This window comes from Thunnus maccoyii, chromosome 5 (genome assembly GCF_910596095.1).
Source record: "Thunnus maccoyii chromosome 5, fThuMac1.1, whole genome shotgun sequence".
In the NCBI taxonomy this organism is placed as follows: domain Eukaryota; kingdom Metazoa; phylum Chordata; class Actinopteri; order Scombriformes; family Scombridae; genus Thunnus; species Thunnus maccoyii.
Genome location: NC_056537.1, coordinates 23,097,148 through 23,124,207, shown reverse-complemented (window position 1 = coordinate 23,124,207; position 27,060 = coordinate 23,097,148). Strand labels below are relative to the sequence as shown.

At 42.7% G+C, this 27,060-nt stretch overlaps 1 protein-coding gene across 5 annotated transcripts in view; it reads right to left on the bottom strand.

Moving 5' to 3' along the window:
* The window catches only part of brsk2a (BR serine/threonine kinase 2a), a 173,582-nt gene extending 150,709 nt beyond the window's left edge, over window positions 1–22,873 (bottom strand). For 4 of the 5 annotated variants that reach the window (XM_042412263.1, XM_042412264.1, XM_042412262.1 and 1 more), the window contains exon 1: window positions 22,441–22,873. In XM_042412263.1, the coding sequence (XP_042268197.1) occupies window positions 22,441–22,534 (94 nt within the window). In that variant the 5' untranslated portion in view covers window positions 22,535–22,873. The remainder of the gene's footprint in view (window positions 1–22,440) is intronic. The other variant, XM_042412261.1, reaches the window with a different exon arrangement.
* Window positions 22,874–27,060: the final 4,187 nt, after the last annotated feature.

Genomic DNA, 27,060 nt, shown 5'->3' with positions numbered 1-27,060 from the left:
AGGATTCGCCTCCATCAAACCGCAGTCTAATGATGAAAAAACATCGGTTTAAGTGCATTAAAAAGATGACGTGCCAATCAGTGGCCACGACTCAGAATAAGAAAGAAAGTCATTGGTCTCGGAAAAATTCTGTACGTTTGATAAATTGGATAATTCATGATTATTGAGCTCAGCTGACACCACAGTAATCCACTGTGGTGAGTTTACAGTATTTGAAGCCGTGACCTGAAATGATACTCACCCTATCTTCATCCTTACCTCAGCCTTCCTAAGCACCTCACTGATCCCTGCTGCCTGAGGCCATACTGTGCATCCCGGACTGTCTGTCTGTATGTTTGTGTCTGTGTGAGTGTGTGTGTGTGTGTGCATTTCTCCCAGCATTACAGATGCATTCTTACATATGTGTGTATTGCATGCGTGTGCATGCATATGTCAGTCCCCAGGTGTGCTTGTACAACTGCTTGAGTGTGTTTGTGTGTGTATGAGTGTAATGTCAGTTTGAGGAGCACCCAGGGACCACTCAGGAAGAAGTGCCCGGGGCACACACTCAAGACCCAGCCTAAAGCAGAGCAGAACTCGGTTTGCATGACTGCCGAGTCCCCATGCTGAGCAGCATCCACTATTAAGAAGCCCTGGTTAACACACACACACACAGGTCAGGTGCATGGCACAAAAAGCACGCTGATCAAAGCATTTAACTCTTGGTGAACCTGGCTCAGTCAGAGTGATGTTTTAAACATAAATCTGTCTTCCTCAGGGAGGGGGAAGGGGTGCTGGAGGAGCATCTCGATGTGTCTCTTTGTGTGTTTTAACCTTTATCTCCCTCTCTTGCCTTCTTTCCCTTTTTTTCTTTCTCCCTATTAAAATAATAGGGAAGCACAAGATCTTGCATGTTCTGGGATAAACAAATATCTGCAAACCTCTATTTTGTACATAGGAAAAAACACAGAAAGAAACAGTTCTTATATTAGGGTCCTTTAGGTGCTACCAGGCATGAACACAGAATTTACAAACAGGTAGGATGAGCACTTTTTCTTTTACTGAGTCAATAGCAATACTCAACACAAAGGCATTTCTGGCTTCTTCAATAGAGGATTTTAAAATACAACATTGCACATGTGATTGCTCATACTACCTACTTCTGACCTTTACCTTTTTAACTGGCATGCTCACATGCGAAAGCATGGCTGGCCTTTACCTCACTCAGATCTCTGTGTTTAACCCAATCACATAGCTCACTGGCTGTCTTACACTGATAGGCCTCCTGTAACACACCCAGGAAGACACACACAGGTCTGTGACATATTAATGAGTTATCACAGCTGACAGAAAATGAGGGAGGAGAGAGAGCGAAGAGGAAGAGAAGGATAGAGAGAGAGAGAGGGAGAGAGACAGAGAGAGAGAGGAGGTGTGATAGGGAGGAAGGGTGAAGTAGCACTGCCTCTTTAGAAAGGCAAATGTGCCCCAGTCCCCATTGTCTCCTGGCTGACAGGCAGCCATGGGGGGCCAAATGCGAGGCGGCTCTGTCATGTCAAGGATACACCACTAGCAGGGTAGGTGGAAGAAAAATAGAAATACAGAAGCAGAGGTTGAAAGGGTAGGTTACATCCAAAGTGAGAGAGTGTGTCTTTGTGTGTGTGTGTGTGTGTGTGTGTGTGTGTGTGTGTGTGTGTGTGTGTGTGTGTGTGTGTGTGTGTGAGTGTGTGTGTGTGTGTGTGTGTGTGTGCGTGCTCTGACAGTAAGTGATTCAGAGAGGAACAGTGATGACAGTAATGACTGTTCTCACAAAAAATGAATGGATGCTAGACTATTATTATCACTCTGTCTGCAAGGGAGTTTCAATGTGCGTGTGTGAACACGTGTGTGTGTGTGTATACTGTAAGCGAGCATGTGTCCGTGTGAGTGTGTCACCCATATTTCAGGCTGACCTCACTGCCTGAGGTTGTGCACTCGCCGCCTTTTTCTTTCCACAGTAAGTAATGTGAGCCCCGATCATCACAGCACCGGTCGCGGCCTGAATAATATGCATGCATGTGCAGATATGTACATATAAATAAGAGATGAACTCAAACCAGAAACTAATAGCAGTCAAGAGTCAGATGAAGTGAGAAACAGCGATAGAGAAAGCTGCTGAGTGCCTGTTTCCCAGGAGAACCCTCACACTGAGACAAGCCAGAGAGTATGAGCTAACCTTAGACTAACCTTTGCTGCATTAATGGCCAAACAATGTACCATCAGTCAGCCCTTTGTTCTACGAAATACTAGAGATAGCCACACTTAAAGCACTACAACTGTTAAAAACTGCTAGGCAATAGATAAAAATATGATATGTAAAACTTTCAATCAGAGCATCTTCATATAAACACGACATTCCCCAATGAGCCATTAAAGACATTCTAGAAGCGAGTCAAAAATCAATAGAACGTGTCTAAATTCTGGGTCACATTCAAACACTACTTCCTGGTTTCTTTTGACAGTAATTCTGTCTAAGCCGTCTTTATCCCCCCCCCCCATATCTTGTTTTATCCCTGGGATCCTTCACTGTGTCATAGCATAGTTGAATTTCTACTTGCACCTCTTGATGCTATATACTACAGATTAAAACGCTGCACTTAAGTCTACAGAAATGCCTCATGATGTGAAATCCTAGCTCGAATGCAAAAAAATGTAAGCAACTTCTTAAGGACATACTATATAGGGCAGCTCAGACAAATGACAGACAAATGATTTAGGCAATGACACTACACATGACGCACATGTGAGTGCGTAGATTCTTGAGTTCCCTTGTGTTATGTGTGTTTGTGTGAATATACAAATGAGTGTGGTGTCACCCAGACCGGAGGGGCTGGTTAGATCACCCTGCTGTCAATCTGTCCGTCTTCGTAATGTGTAATGGAAACCAGTGAATCATTGTGGGTAATTAGTTTGCTGTGTTGTCTACAGTCTCATCCTTAAGGGAGCAGGGACATGGGGACCAATGAGGGGAAGAGTTTATGAGCCCCTTGCCACCTAGCTAGCTGCTAATAATGAGGCATACATGGGACAGCAGACTGACGGCAAGACAGAGAATCCCACAAAGACTGACAGAGACCTTTCTGAATGAATCACTGTTTCCAATATAGACAGACTGAAGTGGGGGGAGAAAAGATATGGTTGATTCACAACAAATGACCATTGAGGCTGAGGTTGATAAATCATTTCCACTAAAGAGAAAAGTCTCCCACATCAGCCGTCTACGATGACAAGTCAGCTCACAGCTCAGAATCAGCAGTGAGTTACTGAAGAGAAAAAAGTGTTTTGAAAACTGAGAAGGTCCATCACATTGTTATGCTCTCCAAAAGCTTGCATAATTTCAAATTTCAAGAATAGAAAAGTAAAGATTTCATGTAAATACCCAACACGACTGATAAATTCCAGCTACACAGTATTTAAAATTAGCAACCGTTTCCTAAAACTTGGTGTATTGTTTTAAAATAAGTATTCTGTGTCTCATAGCAGCACAAAGACCAAACACAGTTAATGGGTTTCTTGCCCTACAAACCCCTCATATTGTACCATACAGACTTTCACAATGTCAGCTTGTCAGCGAGTACTCTGAGGGCTTGACTCCATCTGACACCCCAGCACACACCAGGGAGGGTCCTGCCACCCTCTCACTATGACACACACACACACACACACACACACACACACACACATACACACAAACATACACAAGCCCCTGGCCCCTCAACCCCTTCCGTCTCTTTCAGCGGCCTGTGACATAGATTGCCACGGTGACATCAGCCAGCCCCGTTGGCATGGTGACCCTCCCATCACCTAGTCCGGTCACCTTGGCTCGCCCCAGCACCCTACTGGGAGTGTTTTTTGTGTGTGTATGTGTGTGTGTGTGTGTGTGAGCATGCTTATCTGGCACTATTCCAAACCTCCTGGCACCATGCCACTGCCCTCCCACTACTTGCAGTCCGTCTGTCTTCTTTCTCCATTTCTTCTATGTTACTCTGCTCTGTATACACACAATATTTCATAGTATAAGAGTGGTTCTCAGTTGGGTTACATAACAAGACAAAGGACAGCCATCTGCTTCACCCTGGCCCTTCGGTTAGCAGTGAGGCCTAATCCACTATGGTGTTTGTGTGTGTGTATGTGCACGCGGGTGTGTGGGTGTGTTCACACGTGTGTGTATGCCTAATCTGCCTGCGTTTTCATAGCACTCGAGTGGGCAAGTTGGTAATCTCGCAAGGCCAGGCCAGAGTGAGATTTAATCCTCGTAGCTAGCCTCCATCTCTTTTTCTCTGATGGGTTATCTATCCATCTATTCTGTCTTTTCCTCTATACTCGCTCTCCTTTTTTCTTCTTTTCTCTTTCCTTCTTTCTCTAAGTAGGTGATATATCTACCTCTCACACTAATATGATACTCTGATTTTCTCTGTGTCCATCATTGTAAACTGAATATCTTTGGGTTTTGGACTGTTGGTCTGAAAAAAAAACCAACAAAAAACTTGCCCATTCTTCATCATTTCCTGACACATTATTTATCACTTATCATTAGTTGCAGACCTTGACTTTGAACCTCTCTGAATTTCTGTGAAATCTGAATCATTCCCTTATGGGCCTTTGATGAAATAATATTCTCTTCAATTAGATGCCGTCCCCCAGTGTAATGTGGCCTGAAGTTTCAAAGGACCAATGTGGATGAGTGAGTGAGATGCATCGCCAAAGCAAGGAGCAAAAGCATCACCTATCTGTCTTGAAGAGGTCTTTCTGTCTTTGTCTTGCTCTGTCTGATCTGTAGCCATTAATGGAGTGAAATGTGAAGCAGAAGAAGGAGCGATGAAAAACTAAAGTGTTTTGAGTGGAAACACTGTGAACAGGCTTCTATGCAATTACCAGTCAAATCATCTACCCACAGTTACATACAGATATATTCAGTATGGTCGTTACCATGGTGACCATATGTGACTATAATGGTGGTGTCCACCAACGAGGGCAACCAGGTACTGAAGCAAACAGGTGCAGTAATACACACTGACAGACACACACACACACAGGGTATATAAATAACTGGCACTCCCACTCTCCCACCAGCATGCACTCCTGCAGAAAGCAACTCAAAAACAGCATCTTCTTGCACTCAAGTGTGGTGTGAATATATATTGATGTGCATGTGTGTTTGAGTGTGTGTTTGCATGGGTGGGTGATGTTATAGGAAGGTGACTGAATACAAGCGGAGGGGGGTCTGACTTCAGCATCACTGTCGTGATTGGAACCGCTCGCTGTGAGATGCTGACATGCTGTCTGAACTCACCGGGTGTGCCAGTGTATGTGGTGTGCTTGCATGTGCTTACGTGTGTGTGTGTGTGTGTGTGTGTTTCTGTGAGGCTGTGAGGGACTACACTCAGCATTACTAAAGTGGTTTTGTGACAGATCATTTCTCCGGAGCACAAATATATTTTCCTTATTGACTAACCCATGAGCCAGGCTACAGGCAGTGTTTGTGCATTATACTGAGAGACCAGCCAGACAGCCCAAACACACACACACACAAACACACACACATACACTGTACACATACATGGTGACAGCATCATACGCATGCACAGCCCACCAATAAAGCCATCTGTGTGGGCAACACCATGTGTGACATTTCTGACAGGTAGAGTAGTTTGAGATGAAAGCCCTGGTGCATACACAATGCATACACACACACACACACACACACACACACACATACATATACACACTTATTCTTGCTCTGTACATTACAACCTATTCAAAAATACTCACTGATAAAAGCCTAATATTGCCTGAGAGAGAAAAGACAGCATTAAAGAAGGCCAGGGGAGTAGGTAGGCAGGTGGTATTTGTGCTTACTGAGCACTCAACATTATGTGCACCCAGTCCTTTGCATTTCAACATTAGATAAGGCAGCAGAATATAGACATTTAAAAAGGATTGCGAGTGATTACAAGTCTGATGGAAAGGAAGAAATTCATTTACAGCTGTATTGATTGTGTGCAAGGAGTAGGCTCGGGAGTCAAAGACAGAAAGAGGAGAGTAAAATAATCTTTCAAAAAATCTCTTGATTCGTGCACCACATGAAATAAAGAGTCAAAGTCAAATCAACAATGACACAAGTATAAAGATCTTTAGACAGATATGAGGTTAGGATGGAGGGATGAATGAACTGTAAGTAGTGGGTAGGAAGGTGGCAAAGGGAGAAAAGGGTCATTCTTGTACTCCATTTCATTCACTTCACAGCGATAAGTGAGGATATAGTTGAGAGCAAAGCTAGAGAGGGAGACATGCTCGCCGATGATCCCATTAGGCGGAGAAAGGGTAAAACAGGGAGACGGAGGGAGAGAGAAATAGCAGGGTGACGCTAAAAGGGACGGGTGGCACCGGGGAAGTGGTGAGGGAGGTTGAGGACAAGAAAGCAGGCATAAAAAAGGAGGAGAGGATGAAAATAAGAGAGGGGTGAGGGGAGTGAGGAAGGAGCTGATGAAAAAAAGAAAAGTGAGCGAGGCAGGAAAAAACACCTTTGAAAAAAAATGAGGTTGGTAAAGCCCATTAAAAGGACCTCAGCTCTTAGTTCAGTCTCACCCCTGCGCCAGGTTGTGGATATTGATTTATCTCATATATCACTGCAGGCTTGGGGAATTTGGGAAACCCCTATTAAAGCAGGGCTCCAAGTGATTATAATATGATGAAGATCATCTGGCATTTTTGATTGGAAATATGTGAGCAGTCAGGCAATATAAAAGCTATTACATGTCCAAATAAAATAATATCTCGTAGGCTAATGTGGCTTGGCTTAATTAACTTGTTTTTACTAACTGGCTGAACTATTATAAATGCAGACCATTATTTGTGTTTTTATAATTGGACTATTCACTCATCCAAATGATTAACTTGAAGAATTTTGGAAGTTAAATATTGCTTTTGTCAAATAATGCAAACAAAAGATTCTCCGTCCTTATAACGGACAACTCAGGAAATGTCTCTAGAGACAATTTTAGAGGTTATATCACTATTTTTAAGATTATAAAATTTAATAATGAAAATTCTCTTTTCTCTGAAAATGACAGAGAATTATGTATTATGTCATATATATTATGAAATAAATATATGAAAGCGAACAAAGCTGTATCAAATAACATGAAATAGCCATTAGAGGCTTTAAGGCACATTTAAACTTGCCCTGCAACAGCTAAATGAGGCGATCCATCACTTGCTATCGCTTTTGCTAATAGCCATGTATTTAACTGCTTAAATAACTAGCTGTGCAAGTTTAAAATGAATAAGAGCTATCCTGTGGGAGAGGGCTATTATAGAATACATTTTCCTTCAGATAGATCAATCGAAACCCTGCAGAATCTAACAAATACAAAGGAACATATTTTTTATGCAGTAGAGTATGTGCGGGTAAAAGGCTGCTATATGGACTCATGTGAGAGACAACAGTGTGACATGAAGCCAATCATTCGTCCCTGTGGTGATAAGTCTTGGTTGGTTCCTGGGTCCAGTTATTATGAAATCCATTTCAGATGGAACGGGTCCACTGGTTCTCCCTAGCAGTGCTCTGCTCTTCTCATCAGTGATGAGGTTACTGATGTCCTGAGGGGGACAGCATGTCCAGGAGGAGAACCTGATGAAGGTTAAGCCCCACCAACCCCTATCTTAATCACTGTCATTAGCTCCACAGGCACCTCCACTCTGACCTCATCACCTCTAGCCCCCAGAGATTAATCACATACACACACACACACACACACACATACACACATACACACACACACAAAGGCTTACACTGATACATATGTGCACACATGCACTTAGAGAGATGAGGAAAATGTGTGGTATGTGCTTAATCATATATGGTCCACACGCATACTCTCCACACTGAAGCCATTACAGGGCGGTCTGCGTGTGTGTTTGGCTCATCTGAGGGTGATTAGTAAACAAAATCACAGCCAAAGAAGCTTCATTCAGTGTGTCAGATCCTGAGCACTGAATAATCTGCCCCTAATGAACCCCCATAGGAAGCATCTGCATGCATGTACATGTGTGTGCACAAGGGGGTGCGTGAGTACTGTGCGCTGAGTGTGAATTTTTCAAAAGGGCCCGGGAGTTAAATGCGACCTTTGTGTTTGAGGTTAAAACGGATGGCCACCATACACACACTGAGGACCATGAAACAGAATGCATGCTCATGTCCAAACACCCACCCCCTTCTTTAATTATTAAAAAGCACTTTAAACACATTCAAATAACATTAAAAACACAATCTGCCTACAAGCTGTTTTAAATTGAGTACCATTCGTTTACTTTAGCCATTAAACTGTGAAAGCGCCCATAAGGAGACCAGTAATCACTTTATGTAGGACTGCTTATATACGACCAGATAGATAGAGGACCCTTCTCACCCTCTCCACCAATGACTCTTAGCCTCTCTATAAGACATCAGAGAACGCCATGTGTGTGTGAGGAGCATGTAAAGACAAGGGCCACGTCATGCGGAGAGCCTCTGTGTGAACCAGGAGAGGCCTGATGTGAGTCCTGAGACATGCTTAATGAATCACTTCTTAGTCTGGACACACATCCCCGAACCCCAGGAGAGGGCCTTCGGTGAGCTCTCAGTACTCATCTTTCACCTCTATGCCCTCATACATGCGACTTGTCATACATGACATAGAAACTGCTACACTATAATTCACATGGAACAAGAGCACTTCATTAAAGAGATCTTCAAAGAGTACAAGGGCAGGAGGGAGGGTCTTTTCCTAAAGTCAAATAAGACAAGGGGGGTATATTAACAACCTCTCCTGGACAAGTGGGAGAATTAAGGACATCAGGTAATGTTCTCAAAGTTCAGCCCTTCTTTCATTGCGTTCGTTTGATATACTGTATATGTTTTAAAGAGGGAAAAGACTGGTACTGTGTGTCGGTTTATAGTGTGTTTAGACCAGAGAAAATGTGTCTTTTAATTAAAAGGGCTGCTTGATTTAGTGTTCTCTTTGCAAAGAGACAGAGACAGAGAGAGGGAGAATGAAATAAAAAGAGAGAAGGCCAAGAGTAAGGCTAGAACACCCAGCCAACATGCACATCTCTCTCGGGTTTAATGAGCCTCATCTAGCTTGGACTCTTCATCAGCTGGGATGGTAAATTCTGGAATAACAAATCATTATGCCGACTCAAATCATGTCTGTCTGCAGGTGTGTGCTAATTTATTCTGGTGTCTGTCTGTCTCTTGTTTGTTTCGCTGTATCTGTCAGTGCTAAGAGAGAGATCAAAAAGTGCTGATACACTCTCAGGGATATGTAAGAATACACATATACGCACACACACACACACACACACACACACACACACATACACACACACTTTGAGCTCCTCCAGGTAAAGGTTTGAATATTTCATAAAGTCTCATTAAGGAGTGAATATAAGAGGTTGAAGTATAATGACACCGGGGAAGACAGAGTAATAAATTCAGGTCCCATGCAAGCCTAATCAGCCCAAGTCGTACAGACACAATCACAAGCTTAAGGGCATTAGAAACATGAGTGAACAACACCAAGTGCTCCTCATTTCCAGCTCAGAGGACGATGTGTCTCCTCATTTTGACTAAACATTTAAAGAGGTGTTTCTTTATTTTTCCTTGTAAAAAACAAATAGCACTCATAAGACCCCGTTAGAAGGAATGAGTTCGGCTGCACTTATTTAGATGTACCTTGTTTCCTCGGGGTATAAAATGAAAATTTCCAAAATAGAGTGACACATGACACGTTATACAAATTATATAACATAAAACATGCTATATAATTAAGCATCAAAGCCAACAGCACCAGAATGTGCAATAGTTTTTATCAACAAGCTGTGAGCAGAGACAGATCTAGGGGTGGGCCCGGATGTGCACAGGTCCACCCAGATTGACAGCTCGCCCACCCTATTAGATTCATGAAAACTCAATCACATAAGAGGAAGTTTTCATGAAACTGATAGGGTGAATGAATCCTATCAGATTCATGAAAACTTCCTCTCTTACATGATTGACGTTAACACTACATGACATACGCCCTATCAGAAGGCAGTTTTGTGTAGCTAGCAGCTAGATGAAAGTTGGAAATTATGGTTAAACAGCTATCTTTGAGCTGCTTTTAAAAAAAAAAAAACATATCTAGAGGACGAAGCATGTTTGGACCAAAGAGAAGTCGCAGCAGGATGTTCTTGAGAGACTTTTCTCCGCAACAAACCAGATCCAGATGCACCTGAGATTATCCATGTTGACTGGACGTGTGAACAACTTGCTGCTTTTGTCTTTTGAAAGAGAACTAATTGATAATTCGATTTATGATGACATGATCAACTTTTTCAACTCAAAGCCCAGAAGACTCCACCTTGTGTTGGCATAGTAGCCGCAGGTAAGCCAGTGTTTTTTTTTAAATCTGCCCCCTCAATGGCACGTTATGATTGTGGTTTCTGTGACGAAGTTCAGAATTATAACATATTCATTGTTCAATGTGTGAGGGTTATGCAGGTTTGGATTTGTTGCTATCGTGTTATTTCCTCTTTTATGTATAGATAGCCATTCATCTGACTGGCTCATTGATATGCTTATGGTATTCCGACATGGGTACTAGGCATACTAAAATTCACCACTGGTCTTCCAGTCCCCCCTCCTCCCCATATCATATATATTTTTATACATATCTAAGCTTAAAAAATTCAGGCCCATCTAGATTTTTCCAGGCCCAGTCATTAGCCGCATTCTGTATCCACCACCGGCTGTGAGACTTCTACATACATCTACACACCTTGGCTAACATATGTATCATATGTATGTTTGACTTGGACTGAACCCTCTAGAGATGACGTTTCGTTCAACTATATGTGTGAATTCATGAGTGGTTGAGTGACAAATAAACTTGAACTTGAAAGGATTCCTCATCACTGTTTTATGCTGACAAACATTCAATATGACCAGCATCGTAAAATCTTGGCACACACAACGCCAGGAGAGTTAAAAACTGAATCACTGGTGATAAAATTTCAGGAGCAAATGTAAATTACACTTTTGTCTTTACCTGTTTCCAAGTGCAGCCTTTAAAACGAGTATATCACAGTCCCTGTTACTATTTCTGGCTTCCCCCTGTGGTTTGTAACATGAAGTATGATGATACATTCTGCTCATATCAGTCTTTACAAGCAATTACCAGCGTTGGCCCATAAAGCCAACACAGGATATGCTTCTTCCATTAGTCTCCCTTCACATCAAATTAGCCCATTTACACACATACTCGCAAATGGTTATGTGTGCCATTTGTTATTTTTAATGCTATAAATGTTTTGTTTTCTCTTCATCACATTGGGAAAGATGTGAAGAGTGAGATAGGAGAACTGAAGGGAGGAGGGGGAAATGTAATAATAACTCATTCACAACACAAGACCCATCATAGCTGTGGTATTAAAACAAAACGAAACACAGCGGATAGAGCCAAATCGACTAAAGTATATATTTATGAATGTCTACTGTATGTGGATGTGTATTTTTTTAAGATTCATGTCCGCTTGTGCGTCTGTGTGAACACGAGTGCCGGTGAATGAAACTGAAGGTGTGCGTGTGAAAAGGAGTGTACGTGCATACAGTATGTGTCATGCCCTTGCATGTCCGCAGATTGGCAGGGTACTGCAAGGGAGTAATGTAAAGATTTAATTGAATTTCTTCTGCTATTGTGCAGGCCCACAACACTCTGGCTTATCCAGCCCTGAAATGCTGCCAGTGAGATCTAATCATCCTGCATGAAATGAGCCCTACCTGAGTAGAATAGCAGTGCGAAGTCTGGAGGCTGCAGGGGAATACCTCCATTAGGTATGAAGCGAGGGAAAGAGGGAGCAAGAGGAGGAAGGGTCAAGAAGGTAGGATGGGGGAGGAAAGATATCTAGGAAAAGAGGGTAATGGATACAGAAATAGAAGAGAGGGAGCAGGTTGTGGGGTGTCTATTAAAGTAACCCTAATAAACTATTTCCGAGATTAGATGCATTGAAAGGAAAGAAGTTTGGCTGCTATATCAAATTATCTTGTTACATAAGGGATGTTAATATAGTATAGGTTCTTCTCGGCCTGTGCACTTTTATATTGAAATGTTAAATAAATTCTTCATTTAAAGGCAGGAAGTCCATTTCATCAGCTGCTGTAGGAGTCAAGTGGGGTGCCATCCTCCACTCATGCACCTAAAATAATGTCATTACCATTTGCTTGAGCGATATGGTCTAAATGCTGTGATGTAAATGCTCCCATGACATAATTTTCATCATGGAAGAGCTTAGATGAAATAAAGCAAAAAGCAAACAAGATGTAGTGAGCAGATGTAGCTCAAAAATGTTTCACTACAGCCCTAAATGAATTATAAACCCAAAAGAAGCTACTATATCTCCAACAAAGCAGACAGAAAGAAAAAGGTTAACGGTCATAATAATCATAACAACACACTAAAATGAGTCATGCGGTGCAACACGCAGCTCTGCATATGTCGTCAGTTTTTTCTCAAACCCACAGAGGTGTGTTTATGCAGACACACTGACACAGACAAATAGACATGGACACTGCTGGCTCACATTCACGCTCTCATTATACAAACCATAATACATCAAAACAACGCTGAGGACAGCAAACAAAGCTGACCAACTAAAATGAGGACTTGCTGGAACACACCTACACTCATGCCCTCAGCATGTGAAACAGCACATATAAATGTGTCCTTGTGTTGCTATGGCTACTGACTCTTCACATCAAAGCCCTGAGTCCGCCAGTCTATAAAAACACATACTAGTAGGTTAAAGTCACTCCGTCTACTGAATAAATACAGCGTTCCGCATACATACTGTATGAAACTTTGCAAAGTGCCTGAACTGACAGGTAAACTCTTGTGAGGTGAAACAGAGGACATGACTGAAGAGTAAAGAAATACGCTTCCTAAATGTCCTGAAGGCATGTGTGTTTGCGTGTGTGTTTGTGTGTGTTTGTCCTCAGGCTCCGTATTGAGAGCAGTCCTTCCTGCTGTGGCTGCATTTCCTCCAGTGATGACGTCAGAGCTCTGCTGCAGTCACAGGGAGAGCTGGGATTCCTCTAGAAACTCTTCCACACCACTGCTGCACAGCACATTTCTGTCTGTGTGTATGCGCATGCCTCTGTTTGTGCATGGTGTGTGTGTGTGTGTGAATGTGAGCAACTGTGCGTCCGTGTTGTTGTGTGTGCCAGATTTGAATGATAATGGAGGCACTGACCCTGAGAGGTGCTTTACTGCTGTGACTCTTTTTCTCACTCAGAAACTGCCTCCTTTTGTGAGCCTGCTCCTCCCTCCACTCTGTCTCTCTCATGTTCATCCGTGTCCCATGAGTTACAACTCTCAGACGCTGTTATATATCGGCAGAGAGCCCGTGAAAAAGGAGCATGCAGTGCACACTAAAACACTAGTATACACACACACATATATGCACGCACACACACACTGGAGTGCAAAACACAGCAGCAACATCAGCAGCCACCTCAGAAATAAGCAGCTTTTAGCTATGAATTTTTTTTAAAAAAGCCAACCATCTGGGATAAAGATGAAACCTTCCTCTACTTCACTGCTTTTTTTTCCCTTAATCACTCCATCAACTGTTCCATTAGTCAGGAAAAAAGCTTACAACTTACAAGCAAGTAAGAAAAATGCAACAAGAAAACAAGGAGAGAAAGAGATCGAATATGAAATATATGCAGAAAAAGACATTCTGCGCACTCACTGGGTTGTCAAAAGCCAAAAAGTAATTTAGCTTATGGATCTGTACAAAAGCATTCAATTACAGCTTTTGACCTCATGGCTGTATGGACTTTGGTTTACTGACTCAAATTTTAGCCTATTAAAAGGGAAAAGAAAAATGTTCTTCATTCATTACAAAATAAATATAAGTTCTGTATTGTAGGGCCTGCTTTTACAAACATTCTAGTAATAGGAAATCTGATTTCAGATGTGTGGTAAGGTCACAAGAGAGCATAGAAAGGAACTTGCAGTAGAGTGGGAATAGTTTGCATGATATATTATGAATAAAGCACCTGATCTTTAGATGTTTATACAATTACTCTGGCTCAGAGTATACTTCTGTTCCCCATTTAAAGAGGTAACATCACAATACAGGGGGATTTAGAGGAAAGTAGCACATGCTGAGCCTACAATTCAGGCCACAGTATGAAAAAAAACACAGACTCATACTGGGATTCACTGCATCAAGTACGACATCTCCCTGTGATCGGATTTCATCCTAATGCATAGTCATGACAGAGGATTTGACCTGGCAGCAGACTCAAAGCACTGACCCGCTCTCTGATGAAGTGGCAATACAGAACACAGGAAAAAAAAAAAAAAGAAAAAACAGTTTATCTTGGCTGGCCCACTGATGCAGTAACACCTGTGATCCAGGTGGTGTTTCTGTAAACTGGCAACAACACTCCCCAACGATGTCATCCGAATAGCAAACTGAACCTGCCCTCCTTCCTCTCTCTCTCCCTCTCTGAATAACAGGCTTCTTGATGTTCCGAGTTAAGATAAGCTAAGTCAGGCTAGCTAACATAGTGCTAATTCTCTTTACTGTGGCCAAGACAGATGCAAGTGCCACAGAGACAAGCAGCCAGCACAGGTTGTTGCTTTGTGACCAGTCATGCTCATCTAACCTAATCTCATTGAGGCCTGTCTGCTTCACTTCACATGCCAGGCCACATCTCAGGTGTTTCAGGCATGGGCAACATTGTGCTTCATAGCCTAAAGAGCTGACAACAGAGCGAGTGGCAGTGAAAACTATGAATGCATCACAATTACCCTGCTCCTGCCATCTGGGGCGCACTACACACAGTAAATGAGCTCACATTTTCATTCATGTACTTTTTCTTGGAAAACAGTCCAAGGGGAGTTGCCAGCAGGTCTGTTGAAGCAAAGGCACTGTTTCATGTAATATAAAAGTCATTAATTCACTGTATGAACACTGGCAAAGTGATAATACTTCAGTAAATAAACATTTGCAAGCATACAATATTTTCTTTATGGTAAGGCATTCCAGGTGAAAATGCTAACTTTGGCTAAATAGGGAAATTTAGGGATATTAGAGGAGTTAGTTCCTGCAAGTAAGTTCTACAGTTTGATAAAATGTTCCAAACAACCATGAAAAGAAACTACAAAAAGCTTTGTTTTCCTTTTTAATTTTTCTACATAACTTATTTTTATATTAGTATTTAACTTGTTCTAATCTAGAATCTCTGAATGTAAAAAAAAACTCTAGAATATTTACGCCTATACTAATTCATTTTTCATAATTCATTCATTCATAATTCAAAACTACACCCATAAAAGATTAAATCAGAAAATCAAAAAGTCATTTTTATATGATACCTTCAGAATGATGTAAAATGTCATTATTACAGAATAAAAAATATATAAATCTCCTATTAATGATATTATAAACTTTATTGTTTACATTTATATCCTGTAAAGCAGGCCTATGAAAAAACTCTGCCGCGCCCGTGTGAATTGTATGAGTGTGTTGCAGCAGTTAGAAAAACTACCAAAGTCAAGGTCACTGGCCCACCCATCTATTTGTTAATGGATAAGGTACAGCAGGACAGACAGCACTGGGGGGATGAGCACAGAGCTCCCCCCTGATCTGAGGACAGCCTGCCAAGGCTAGCTGAGCTGACAGCAACTAAAGCCGAGGCTCCCCACATGTGCTAATCTCCCAGATTTAAATGGGAACACAGCACACAGCGCAGAGCACAGAGCAGGGCAAGCCTGTCTGATCCATGACCGTATGTCTGAGCACACGCACAAGCACATGGGCTGCACAAGCATGCGCACACATACACATGCAGTGTACATGTGAATCACACATACGTCCGGTCATACATTCATTTACATACTCATTTCCAGGGTCACATCTAGAAACAAGGCAGATTAACAGAAATACACCCAGTCAGATAGAGACAAACTTGCATGCATGGAAAACGACATGAGGATTTCACAGCCTGACTGTTGCGATGCTAACTTCAGATTGCAGCCACTTAAAGGTTTTGAGAGCGAGCGAGGTAGAGAGAGAAGAGAAGAGAGAGAGAGAGAGAGAGAGAGAGAGAGAGAGAGAGAGAGAGAGAGAGAGAGAGAGAGAAGAGAGAGAGAGAGAGAGAGAGAGAGAGAGAGAGAGAGAGAGAGAGAGAGAGAGAGAGAGAGAGAGAGAGAGAGAGAGAGAGAGAGCATTCCCTTTCTTTCTTCATGAGGGCAGACTGGGAACCAGCAAGAAGCAGGGAAACCATGACAACCAGACAACCAACCTTGGCAACCAACCCAGCGTTCTCACAGTCAGAGCCAGACAGGCGGCTCAGCAAGGGTTAATCTGAGCTGAGCGAGAAAGAGAGAGAGAGAGAGAGAGAGAGGGAGAGAGAGAGAGAGAGAGAGAAACAGGCTGATTAAGCCTACTTCTGTGCGCACAAACGTTTGATCTACTGTGTCTTAAATGCCCCATGTTGACAGAGACCAAACGACATGACATCTGACTTAGTGACATCAAAAATGCACAGAGGCTGGAGCTGGGACAAAGATGTCTCGTAGCCAAACACCACGCATATTTTATTAAAGCAACAGTATGAAGTTATATATAAATGTAACAATTTGGAGCACCAGTGAAAAGAGAAATGGTGTGTATTCTTCTTGTATTCTCTCTGCTGCACTAGAAAACTAGCACCATGAAATTCTAAACAGCACAAGACAATAACACATAATACGAAAAAACAGCAGCAAAGCAGGGCCGGGCACCTCAGCAATAGAGAGAGAGAGATGGACAGAGTGAGGGAAAGAGATTGTGTATGTATGAGCACGGATGTGTGTGTGCACCATGTCTTGATATAACTGAAGGAAAATGGACCATAGCACCATGTCGCCCTAACCTGATTCTCCACGCTATATAACATGGCAGAGAAACACTGACAGTGGATGCACTGAGTTAGGGGGAGACCCAAATAGGATGCGATAGGGCCTGTCCAAAAAAAAAAAAAAGCAAACACACACACACACATAAAATACACCCACTCATTCATAATCACCCACAGAGACTACTCCAGCAATCCTTCACTTATCCACTGACCTCCCATATAAAGATTGAGCCCTTTTCTCCTCTGGAGGTCAGCAATAGAGAGATGAAAATCAGGGAGGAGGGGAGAATAATGAAGAGAATGATCAATACTTTGCCTTAATTAATAACCTCCACTGCAGTCAGAACGTTCAAGACCGCTCCATGCTCTTGCATTTCTTTTCTTCTTCTTCTACTCCTCCTCCTTGCCGTCATCCTTCTCTCTCCTCCCCTCCGGTTCTCCACCTCTTTCCTCATCATTAATCTCTGAAAATCGTTGGCTACATACATTCCTTCCAATCGATGCAATTCCACCGAGGTCTTGTCTGATTTACCACATGGCTGAATCCCTGTATGAATCTTGACTGGCCAGGGGAAGAGGGACAGAGAGGGGGAGAGATGGAGCGAGGCAGATGAGAGGAGAGGTGCACTAAATGACAGAGACAATCATCATTATATAACCTCAGCCAAAGTCACAGACAGTGACAAGACTACGGGGTAAGTCCTGGTTCGATTTACTCAAGGAATAGTTCCTGTGTGTGTGCCCTTAGTCCTGCCAAGAAAACACTTTAACACTGATGCCACACACATACAAACATACAGGAAGGTATATAATCATACAAGCTCACAAATAGGCAACATATGTATCAGCAGAGGCAGACACACACACACATACATACACCAGCCTCCCACCATTTAGGATACATGTCAGGGCTGAGGGAGCAGGGCTTTGGCTTTAGCCAGACAGTCAAACAGCTGAGACCATGCAGGCTTGGCTTCCTTCTCCACAGCTCTGATCCAGCTTGCTAACACAGGGTGCTACCCAGCTGGGAGCAGCACAGCACAGCTGCTGGGTCAGGGCTTCTCTGACCTGAATCTCTGAAGAAACCCACTGAAACATGGGGTCTATCATCGCAGCTTTTCATTTATTTCCCTCACTCACCAATTTTAGGTCAAAGCCGGCAATTTTTTTCTGGGTAATCATGTGAACACAAGGGGAGATAGACACCTGTGTTTGAGCTCAACATGGGTATCAAGATTATTTTAAGAGCACACAAGCTACAGGTCGCTGGGAGTTTGAGCACCTGCACCGTTCACAAGCAACGCACAAATGCACTTAGTTTTTGAAGATTTGCCAAGTGGTTTTTCATTGACAGCATCGACTGAGCATTCCCTCCTCACTTGTCATCATCAGGAATATCATGTGCTGTGAAACAGTATGGATCTCTTCCACCAGACAGGAAATCTTTGGGAGCGCCCATTGATCCGAATCAAGCATCCCCTGCTCACCAGCTATCAATCAACGTCGAATTAACGGTTTTACATTACCATGCAATGGGCCAGATTCCCAAAACAGTCTAGTTAATGTGTCCATATGTTTGCAAGTGTATATAAATAAAAAATGAGAGCTTTTTTCCCCTCGCTCTCATACCGAAAGACAACCACACAGTGCAACTGTGAAACCCACAGTAAGAGCTACAAACTAGCCAGCCTTTTGCTGACATGGAGACAGCAGAAACAGCTGGATATGGCTTAAATGCTTTGTAAGCATGGTGAACCCAGAACAAGAACTCTCTAGTAGATAGACAGAAACAGAGAGAGAAAAACAGAGAAAGAGGGAGCGAGACGCAACATCACAGGCAGCTTTTTGTCAGATGAACAGTCAATAGGAGAGCCCCTGAAGCACAGATGATTTCACTCACTAAACGTCAATCAAAGAATCAAGGAGCCTACACATCAACCTCCAACTCTTAGCCTGTCAATATCCAAGTCTTGCAAAAACAGGGACTTACACTGGATTAACAGGCAGTGTTTTTCAGACAATAGGCCTCTATTCCACTAATCAACAGCCTTCAGGAACAAAGTAAAGGCAAAGCACGACAGCGTTTTCCGACACATTAGGGAACAGAGCAGTGATTCAGCCCATCTTAAGTCAGTGCACTGGCAAAAACACAAATCCACAATCTTCAGCTTTGTCAAACAAAGCTTCAAGAATCAGATATAGAAGAAGGCTGTTACTGTACTCCAAAGTCTGCTGTGATGGAGATATTCGAGGGGAGTTCTAAATTTTAATAACCTCAGTATAGCATCGTGACATCGATTAGTGCTCCAACAAAATATAGGACATTATACAACCTAATACAACCCATGCATCTGACAGTGCATGGGGCTGATTCAGTGTTTTTAATAGAAAAGTGGTTGACTGGCTATTTCAAAGCACACCGATGCAAGAGGAACCTGCTAGGAGTCATACACACACAAAGACTCACCTGTTGACACACACATACACACACATATACAGACACCATATACACTATAGGACCATCTCACAGACACAATGCCCTGGCCAGGCTCTGTCACTAAAGCACAATAACTCTGTCGTTGGCTTGAAAATGGCCTCCATGCTTCTGTGGCTTCAGCCCCAATCAGTAACCAGCCATGCAGACACATCACATCTACAGACGCCATCAGGCCCCAATGCACACAAAGTCTGCAGAAACTGGAGAGAAAGCGATAAAACTGAGGGAAAACAAGTGGAGAGAGATATGGGGCATATCAAAGACAGGCAGAAGAGTCTGGTGTACACTAAGCAAATACTTTTTCAATCTGTTCTGACTAGAAAAGACAGTAAAAAGATGCATCCTACTTTATCCTACTAAACAGTACATGCAGCCTGTGGCATGCATCTGAATTTGCACAGTTACATGGAGGAGCTACATTGCTAAGCTAGAGTGGGCCTGCCCATGCTACCTTTGGGCCACGTGAGTGCGTGAGTGAGAGGCAAGCGGACTTTGGCTGTGTAGGGGATTAGATCAGGAAGCCAAACCAGAACCACTGTGGTGGCCATGTGTGTGTGTCAGGACAGGGCCTAATCGCTTAATGAACAGAACAGCACCGCTCCTCTGAGCAGGACAGCCAGATCAACCAGAGGACTTCCGCTTTCTCCCCGCTAATAATACCAGCCAACCACAGCCTAGGAGAGCTCACTGGGGATTTAGCCCATTGGGCCTTCACAGTTGCCAGGCCAACCCTTTCCGTGGGGCCTGGGAAAGAGATCTGACAGATTAACGAATGGTTAATGGGTGAATGGGATATTATGCGCCATCATTAATCTGAATAGGTTTGGCATGGACTAGCTACGCAGACGCCAGTAACCAAATGATTTTTCTAACACGGAACACACGCATAATGATGAGTTCTGTTATTTCAGCACATTCGAAACATGAAAATGTAATTGAAATTCCAGGCCAAAAGAATTCAATATGAATATGTGTTATTTAATCAGAACTGTCAACGTGAAACACTTCAAAATCCTCCAAATGAAATACTAAAGCAATCTGACATGTGAGTAAGGGACCAAGAACACTTGACACAAATTATGAATCAAGCTGACCTGTAGCTTATGTATGCCTCCATGCGTATAAGCCTAGCAAGCAAAAATGCATGAAAATGCGCCTCAACACTCACAATAAATACATCATGAGCCATGGATGATCTCAGCGACACCATATCATTAAATGTCTGTATCCAGCAGACCATAGTGCCAGCACTATACCACCATAAACAGCCATTAGACACTCATGAGAGCAAACTGCAAGAAAGCTGAGTCTGTCTGTGAGTGAGAGATCCTCCTATAAGCACAAATGATTACATATGAGTAGCAGAAGAGAGAGAGAACAGCCAGTTTTTAATGCTGCATTTGTTATTAATCTGTTATGAAAGAACCAACTGGAACATTCATTTCCATTGTTAGATCCTACTACATTCATCACACTGCAGATATGGCAGATATCTTGCATTACAAGTGGAACTAAACTGCCTCTGGATGCAACATGCTTTGAGAAACATATGTATTTAAAAATGGCTTGTACTGCCCTACAGTCAAAGAGGGACATCAGTTATGAAGGCACACATGCACTGACACCACGGGAAGACACAGAGACATGCCCCATTAATGAACGCAGAGGACCGGCCAGGTGAATGAATTGACCAGGAGAATATTTTTGAGAAAGCATACTGTCTGAGAGAACACTCAAAAACATTTACACGCACACACGGCTGCTCAGCATGACCAGCTGGACCGGGTAGGGGAAGTAACGCCTATTGTAGCCGTTTTAGACAACAGATGGGAGGAAAATCTCTCAACAGGAGAGAAGAGAGGAGAGGAAAAGTCTCTTGACTCTCTCTCAATCCCCCTCTCTCCCTCTCTCTCTCTCTCTCTCTCTCTCTCTCTTTAAGGGTGGCGAGCTCACAGTGCATGCTGCATCACTCTTGCCACCTCTGCCTACACAGGGCTGTGCCTGCCTCTCCTTTCACATGGCTCTACTGGCTGCATGTACTTGACCGCAGAAGATTCTCACTGTCCAGTTAGCAATGCTGACAACAGACCTGGAGTACTACACAATATACTCATACACAAACCAACATGCAAGCATCACCTAAAATGGCATCAAATATTATGGAATGAAGACCTGTTTAACCATCAATTGCATATGTGCTATGCAACTTTAACAAACTGCAGTGTCATTGCTGTCTATACTGAGATACAGCATGTGCTCCTGATTCAGGAACCCCAGTTACACCTCCTTGGGGTATATGAATATACAGTAGATCAGTGTAGCTCTTATTTCCCAGCTCTGCTCATGGTATATGCTGTCAAGGTGGGACCTTCTGCTCCATATCGGAGGAAACCCACGTATTGCAGAGCCAACATTCAGAGCCTATAGGAGAAACGCCTGCCTGCTTGCCTGCCTGCCTGCCTGCGGACTAAGAATAGATCAATGTATCAGGCAAATCGGGATTAACGGCGTTGTGCTCCAATCACAGGACACACACACGCACACACACACACACACACACACACACACACACACATACAAACAGGAGAGCCGGTACACAAAAAGTTCATTTTCATAGCCCATCACATTGTCATCATTTTTGGTGTTGGACGGTTTCCACGCTGCTCTGGTGCTGGAAACACACACACACACACACACCCAGTCCAACGCCAACGCACAGCCAACAAACCAATGTAAAGCAACATCACCTAAAATCCCCTCCTGTCCCATTGCGTGAACAATGATTATGTCAGCTCACCGGCAAAAAAAAAAAAATTAAAAAAAATAACAACCCCCAAAAATTCCCCCACTGGGCTGGGCAGGTGTTTGTAACTAAACGGTTAGTTATTTATCACCTGCAGACACCCAGCCGGCCAAATTTCAACTCGCTGCGGAGCGCTCCGAAAATAAATTGTGCAATTAAAGAGGATGCAGCGAGCAAGCTGTCCCAACTAACCTGTCTGTCCTTTCCCGAGCGTCTTCTCCAAACGGTAAGGTCCCACGTAATTGGCATGTTGGGCACCGCTGTTGTCTTTACCGGACGATGACATGTCGAATCTGTGTGAAAATCAGATACTTTATAATGAAGCGCAGACAATTAAACACTCCTCGCTGGAGGTCCAAGCCGCTGTTGTCTCTCTGTTTACTCCACAGCCTCTTCTCTTCCTCTCACTCTTTCTCTGGAGCTTTTCGGTCTCTTTTTCCCTACCTCACCCGCTGTTTGAGGAGGTGAGGTTCTCTCTTTTCTCTCCTCTTTTCTCCTATCGCTGCAGACGAGCCGCAAGTGCCTTGAATATCATTGTCGGTGGAAGCTGCGCTGCCGCTGTGCGTCTGTGGGAGGTGCTGCGGAGCCGTCACATATGATTGACAGCGAATCAAGCCAACCAGAGAGCCGGACGCCCTCTACGCTGCCGCCCAGTTTCTTGTTGCTGGAGCATCTTTTGCTTTTTCCTCAAGAGTTGTAGGTTGTGATCATGAGTTTAAATCCACATAAACTCAATTTGCTCTTAACAAGGATATTTTATTGCGAAAGTGCACACTTGCTTCATAAATTACATCCACAGCTTAATTTGTATGATTGGGTCACTTTTTTCACCAGTTGAAGTTCAGTCAGTCAGTTTGTTGTATGTTTTGAGACATATTCAAATTCTCTGTTTTGAATAATAATTTGTGTCAGATGTGTTTTTTTTCCACAAAAAAGGTTCTTTCTCTTTAAAAAAATAACTGCGCTTTGTGAGACTGTCACTGAATGTAACTCCTCCACCACATGTATTGACCCTGTGCCTACAGCATTTTTTAAGCAGGTGTTCGACAGTGTCCTGAAGATTATGAATGCATCTTTTCAAACAGGCAAATTTCCAGATGCCTTCAAAAGACCTGTTGTAGAACCATTACTGAAGAAACCCAACCTAGATGATAATGCACTGACCAGCTATAGGCCGATATCCAACCTTCCTTTCACTAATAAGATACTTGAAAAGATAGTTGCAGTACAAATAATCTCCTTTCTTAAAGAAAACAATGTCCTGGAGGAATTTCAGTTAGGCTGTAGAACAAACCACATCACTGAAACTGCTCTTACTAAAATAATCAATGACCTCAGACTAAACTCTGATGACAATAACGTCTCAATTCTTTTGATATGACGATGACATTCTAATCAATCATCCTGAAAAGTTGTTTGGTCTTTCTGACTGTGTGAAACTGGTTCAAAACATACGTCAAAGGGGGATGTTTTACATCAGTCTTGGAGATCATGTGTCTGGGGAACATTACAACTGCTGTGGGGCTGCACAAGGGAACTACCTTGGTCTATGATTATTCTCATTGTACATGCTGCCATTTGGTGACATCATCAGATAGCACAATATGTGTTTCCATAGTTACGCAGATGACACACAACTGTACATCTCCACTGAAGCAAATGATTCTGCAGTTATAAACTCCATTACTACCTGTCTTGTGGCAATAAATAAATAATTGGGCAATAATTTATTAAAGTTAAACAAGGATAAAACTGAAATCTTACTAGTTGGTCCTAAAACACAGAGAGAAAAGAAAAACTGATTCATGCCTTCATTTCAAGCCGACTTGATTACTGTATTGCCCTTCTTTCTGGCCTCCAGAAAAAAAAAAACACTGAGAGACTTTAGCTCATTCAAAATCTACAGCTCAGCTATTAACCAGAACCAAGAGGAAGGAACACATTAGTCCAGTTTTAGCCGCTCTGCACTGGCTTCCTGTAACATTTAGAATTGACTTTAAGGTCCTCCTCCTTATATACAGAGCCGTTAATGGGCTGGGATCAAGCTACATTGTTAACTCCCTTGTTAACTATTTACCTTCAACACTGTAATCATCTGCCGCCGGTTTATTTGAGGTTCCCAGCAACAGATGAAAGAAAACTGGGGATGCAGCCTTCGTCAATTACACCCCAAAACTATGGAACACACCACTGATAGATATCAGGGAAGCCAGCTTGCTAAATACTTAAAAAAGAAGGCTAAAAACTTATCTCTTCACTTAAGCCTTTAACTAGATTCAACTTACTTATGATTATGAAAGGTGCTATACACCTAAAGTTTATCATTAATATTATTATTAAAAATCTCTTTGAAAAAATGAGGATATGAATATGCAAATATTGTTTGCTTCAAAAATTTAACTGCTAGACACAAGATGTCTCCTACTTCACTGAAACATCCATTCTCGTCCATTGTGGTGGTGCAAATTCCCTAACAAATTTGCACTTAATCAAATTCCAAAAACCAATTGACATGCAGTGGATCTGGGGCTTTTGGGGCCCACTTTGCCCAGTTGGTAATCCAGCCTTGGGGACAATAAAAACTAAACTGAACTGAACTGTTGAAGCTAAACCATCAATACTCCAAGTGCCATCTCTCACCAGAAAGTGTTACAGCCTTCATAAATATTTATACTGACTTTATTTACTGAGGTGCTATTATTGCAGCCAAGAAATGTACCACAGTGTGGGAGAGTTTCTAGTCTCAGCCCCCTCTCTTCTTTCTTTTTTCTCCATGTCCTTTACCCCTCTTTCTCAAACACACATACAGTATACACACACACACACACACACAAACACAGCCACACAGTGATTGTGTGTGTGTGCAGCAGGGGGAGAGTGTGTTGGCCCTCTGATTCATTTCACACCCCACTGGTCTGAGACCTGTGACTGTGGCTCTGGCCTCTGTCTGTTCCTCACACCCTGAGAGAGTACAGGTGTCAAGGGACACATGCAGGAGAAACACACACATTCATTCACACACATTGTGACCTCTAAATATTCTTAAACAGCGTGCAAGGTTGAGGGGGCTGCTGAAATATTAAGCAGAAAGAATTGCATCAACACCACAGCATAGGCTACTTCAAAGCTGAAGACATTCCAGGAACATTCCCAAGCTTTTTCCTTTAATATTCCTCAAAATACAGACTCTACTGAATTAACCTCATTGCACATTCAATAATCTATCTGATAAGACATGAAATTGCTGTAGTGCATCATCTAATTTGCATTCATCTTCCTTCTGTAAGTAAGACAAAACACAATGTTGCTTAAACATTACACAACTGTGCTGTGTTTTAAATGGGCAGTTACAAGCCAAGTGGGAAAATAAAATTTAATTCAAGTTATATATCATGTAGGTAGGAGATAATATATCAACACAAAGTGAGAGAGGAAATGCTTGACAAGAACATTTCCTGCCTCCTCCTCCACTTTTCATTAAAGTTTGCAAACAGCGCATGGCCCAGTTTAGCGCCTTTGAGGTGTGTTGTTGAGCATGTGTGCTGTTTCCCCTGATGCCCTTCATCACACTGGGAGCCAGGTTGTGTGGGGAGGTGTGACCCATAGTGTCATCCACGTGACTGCGCGGTGCCAGGTGGACCGGGCATGTGATGTCAGCGCCAGGTGCCAGGTGGGCACCATCTCAATAATGCATCATGCCCAGCACTGGCACTGGCAGGCGCACCACTTTGAAGTGTTCCAGAAACATCTGTAGCTTGAGTTTTTAATCACCTTGCCTGTACCTCCCTGCTTCCCATCAATCCTTCTCCACTCCTTCACACCCTACATCCCTCTCTCTCTCACTTCCCTGCAAAGAAATTAATGAGAAGCCGTCTTCGTTTGTGTTTGAGCTTGTGTGTCAGTGTGCGCTTGCGAACATGTGTTTATGTGCATATTTACACACGTTTATCCGCAGAGCCACCAAGCTGCAAAATTCAATCAACAGGATAAACAGAATTCAGAACAGCTCCTTTTTTCTGGATGTTTGTGGAATATTCAGCAAGGCAAGAATTATCAAAGAGTTCTGCTAGATAACACAAATTTACCATCGGCCAAATAGCAATCGGCTGCAACTGCAGGTTCTTACACTCCACAGGATGTGCATACTAATAGTCTCCTCCCAAACAACTGATCAAACTAAACAATGCTGTAATGAAGAGCTGGACATCAATCAAGACACATTACAAGACCTTTTTTTTTTTTTTTTTTTTTTTAGGAATGTTTTTCAAGTTCATTTTTGTTCAATCTGTTTGCTAAAGGTAGAGGGATAATAAAAGTGAGAAAAAACTGGGAGATAGATAAATAGAGGGAAAGGTTTACCAAAAAGTGGAACATATTAAATGTGTGGCAAGAGTCCAATAAACTCCAGACGTGAGAGGGAGCCCACACTGCACAGTATCTCCACCATACTACCATATAATGAATAGCTTCATAACCAATTCAACAGGGGGCTGTAAACACATTACCTCACACTAAATGTGTGCACACACAAATTCACACTCTGCTAGTATTACAATGCTTCCACCCACAAACAAGCGCTCCACACACACAAACACATGCATGTGAACTCTTAGCCCTTCAGGGTTGTACAAACTGCCAATTGCCAACTAGCTGCGTGCTAGAAGCTGTTGGCTGCTATTGGATTGGCCAGCATGGTGCGCTTGATTAATTAGCGTGTCATCCACATACAGAGTAGACTATTAGTGTTCATCTGCAAACATTTAGAAAACTGGAGAGGAGAGGAGTGAATGAAAGGGCAATGAAGGGCAATGA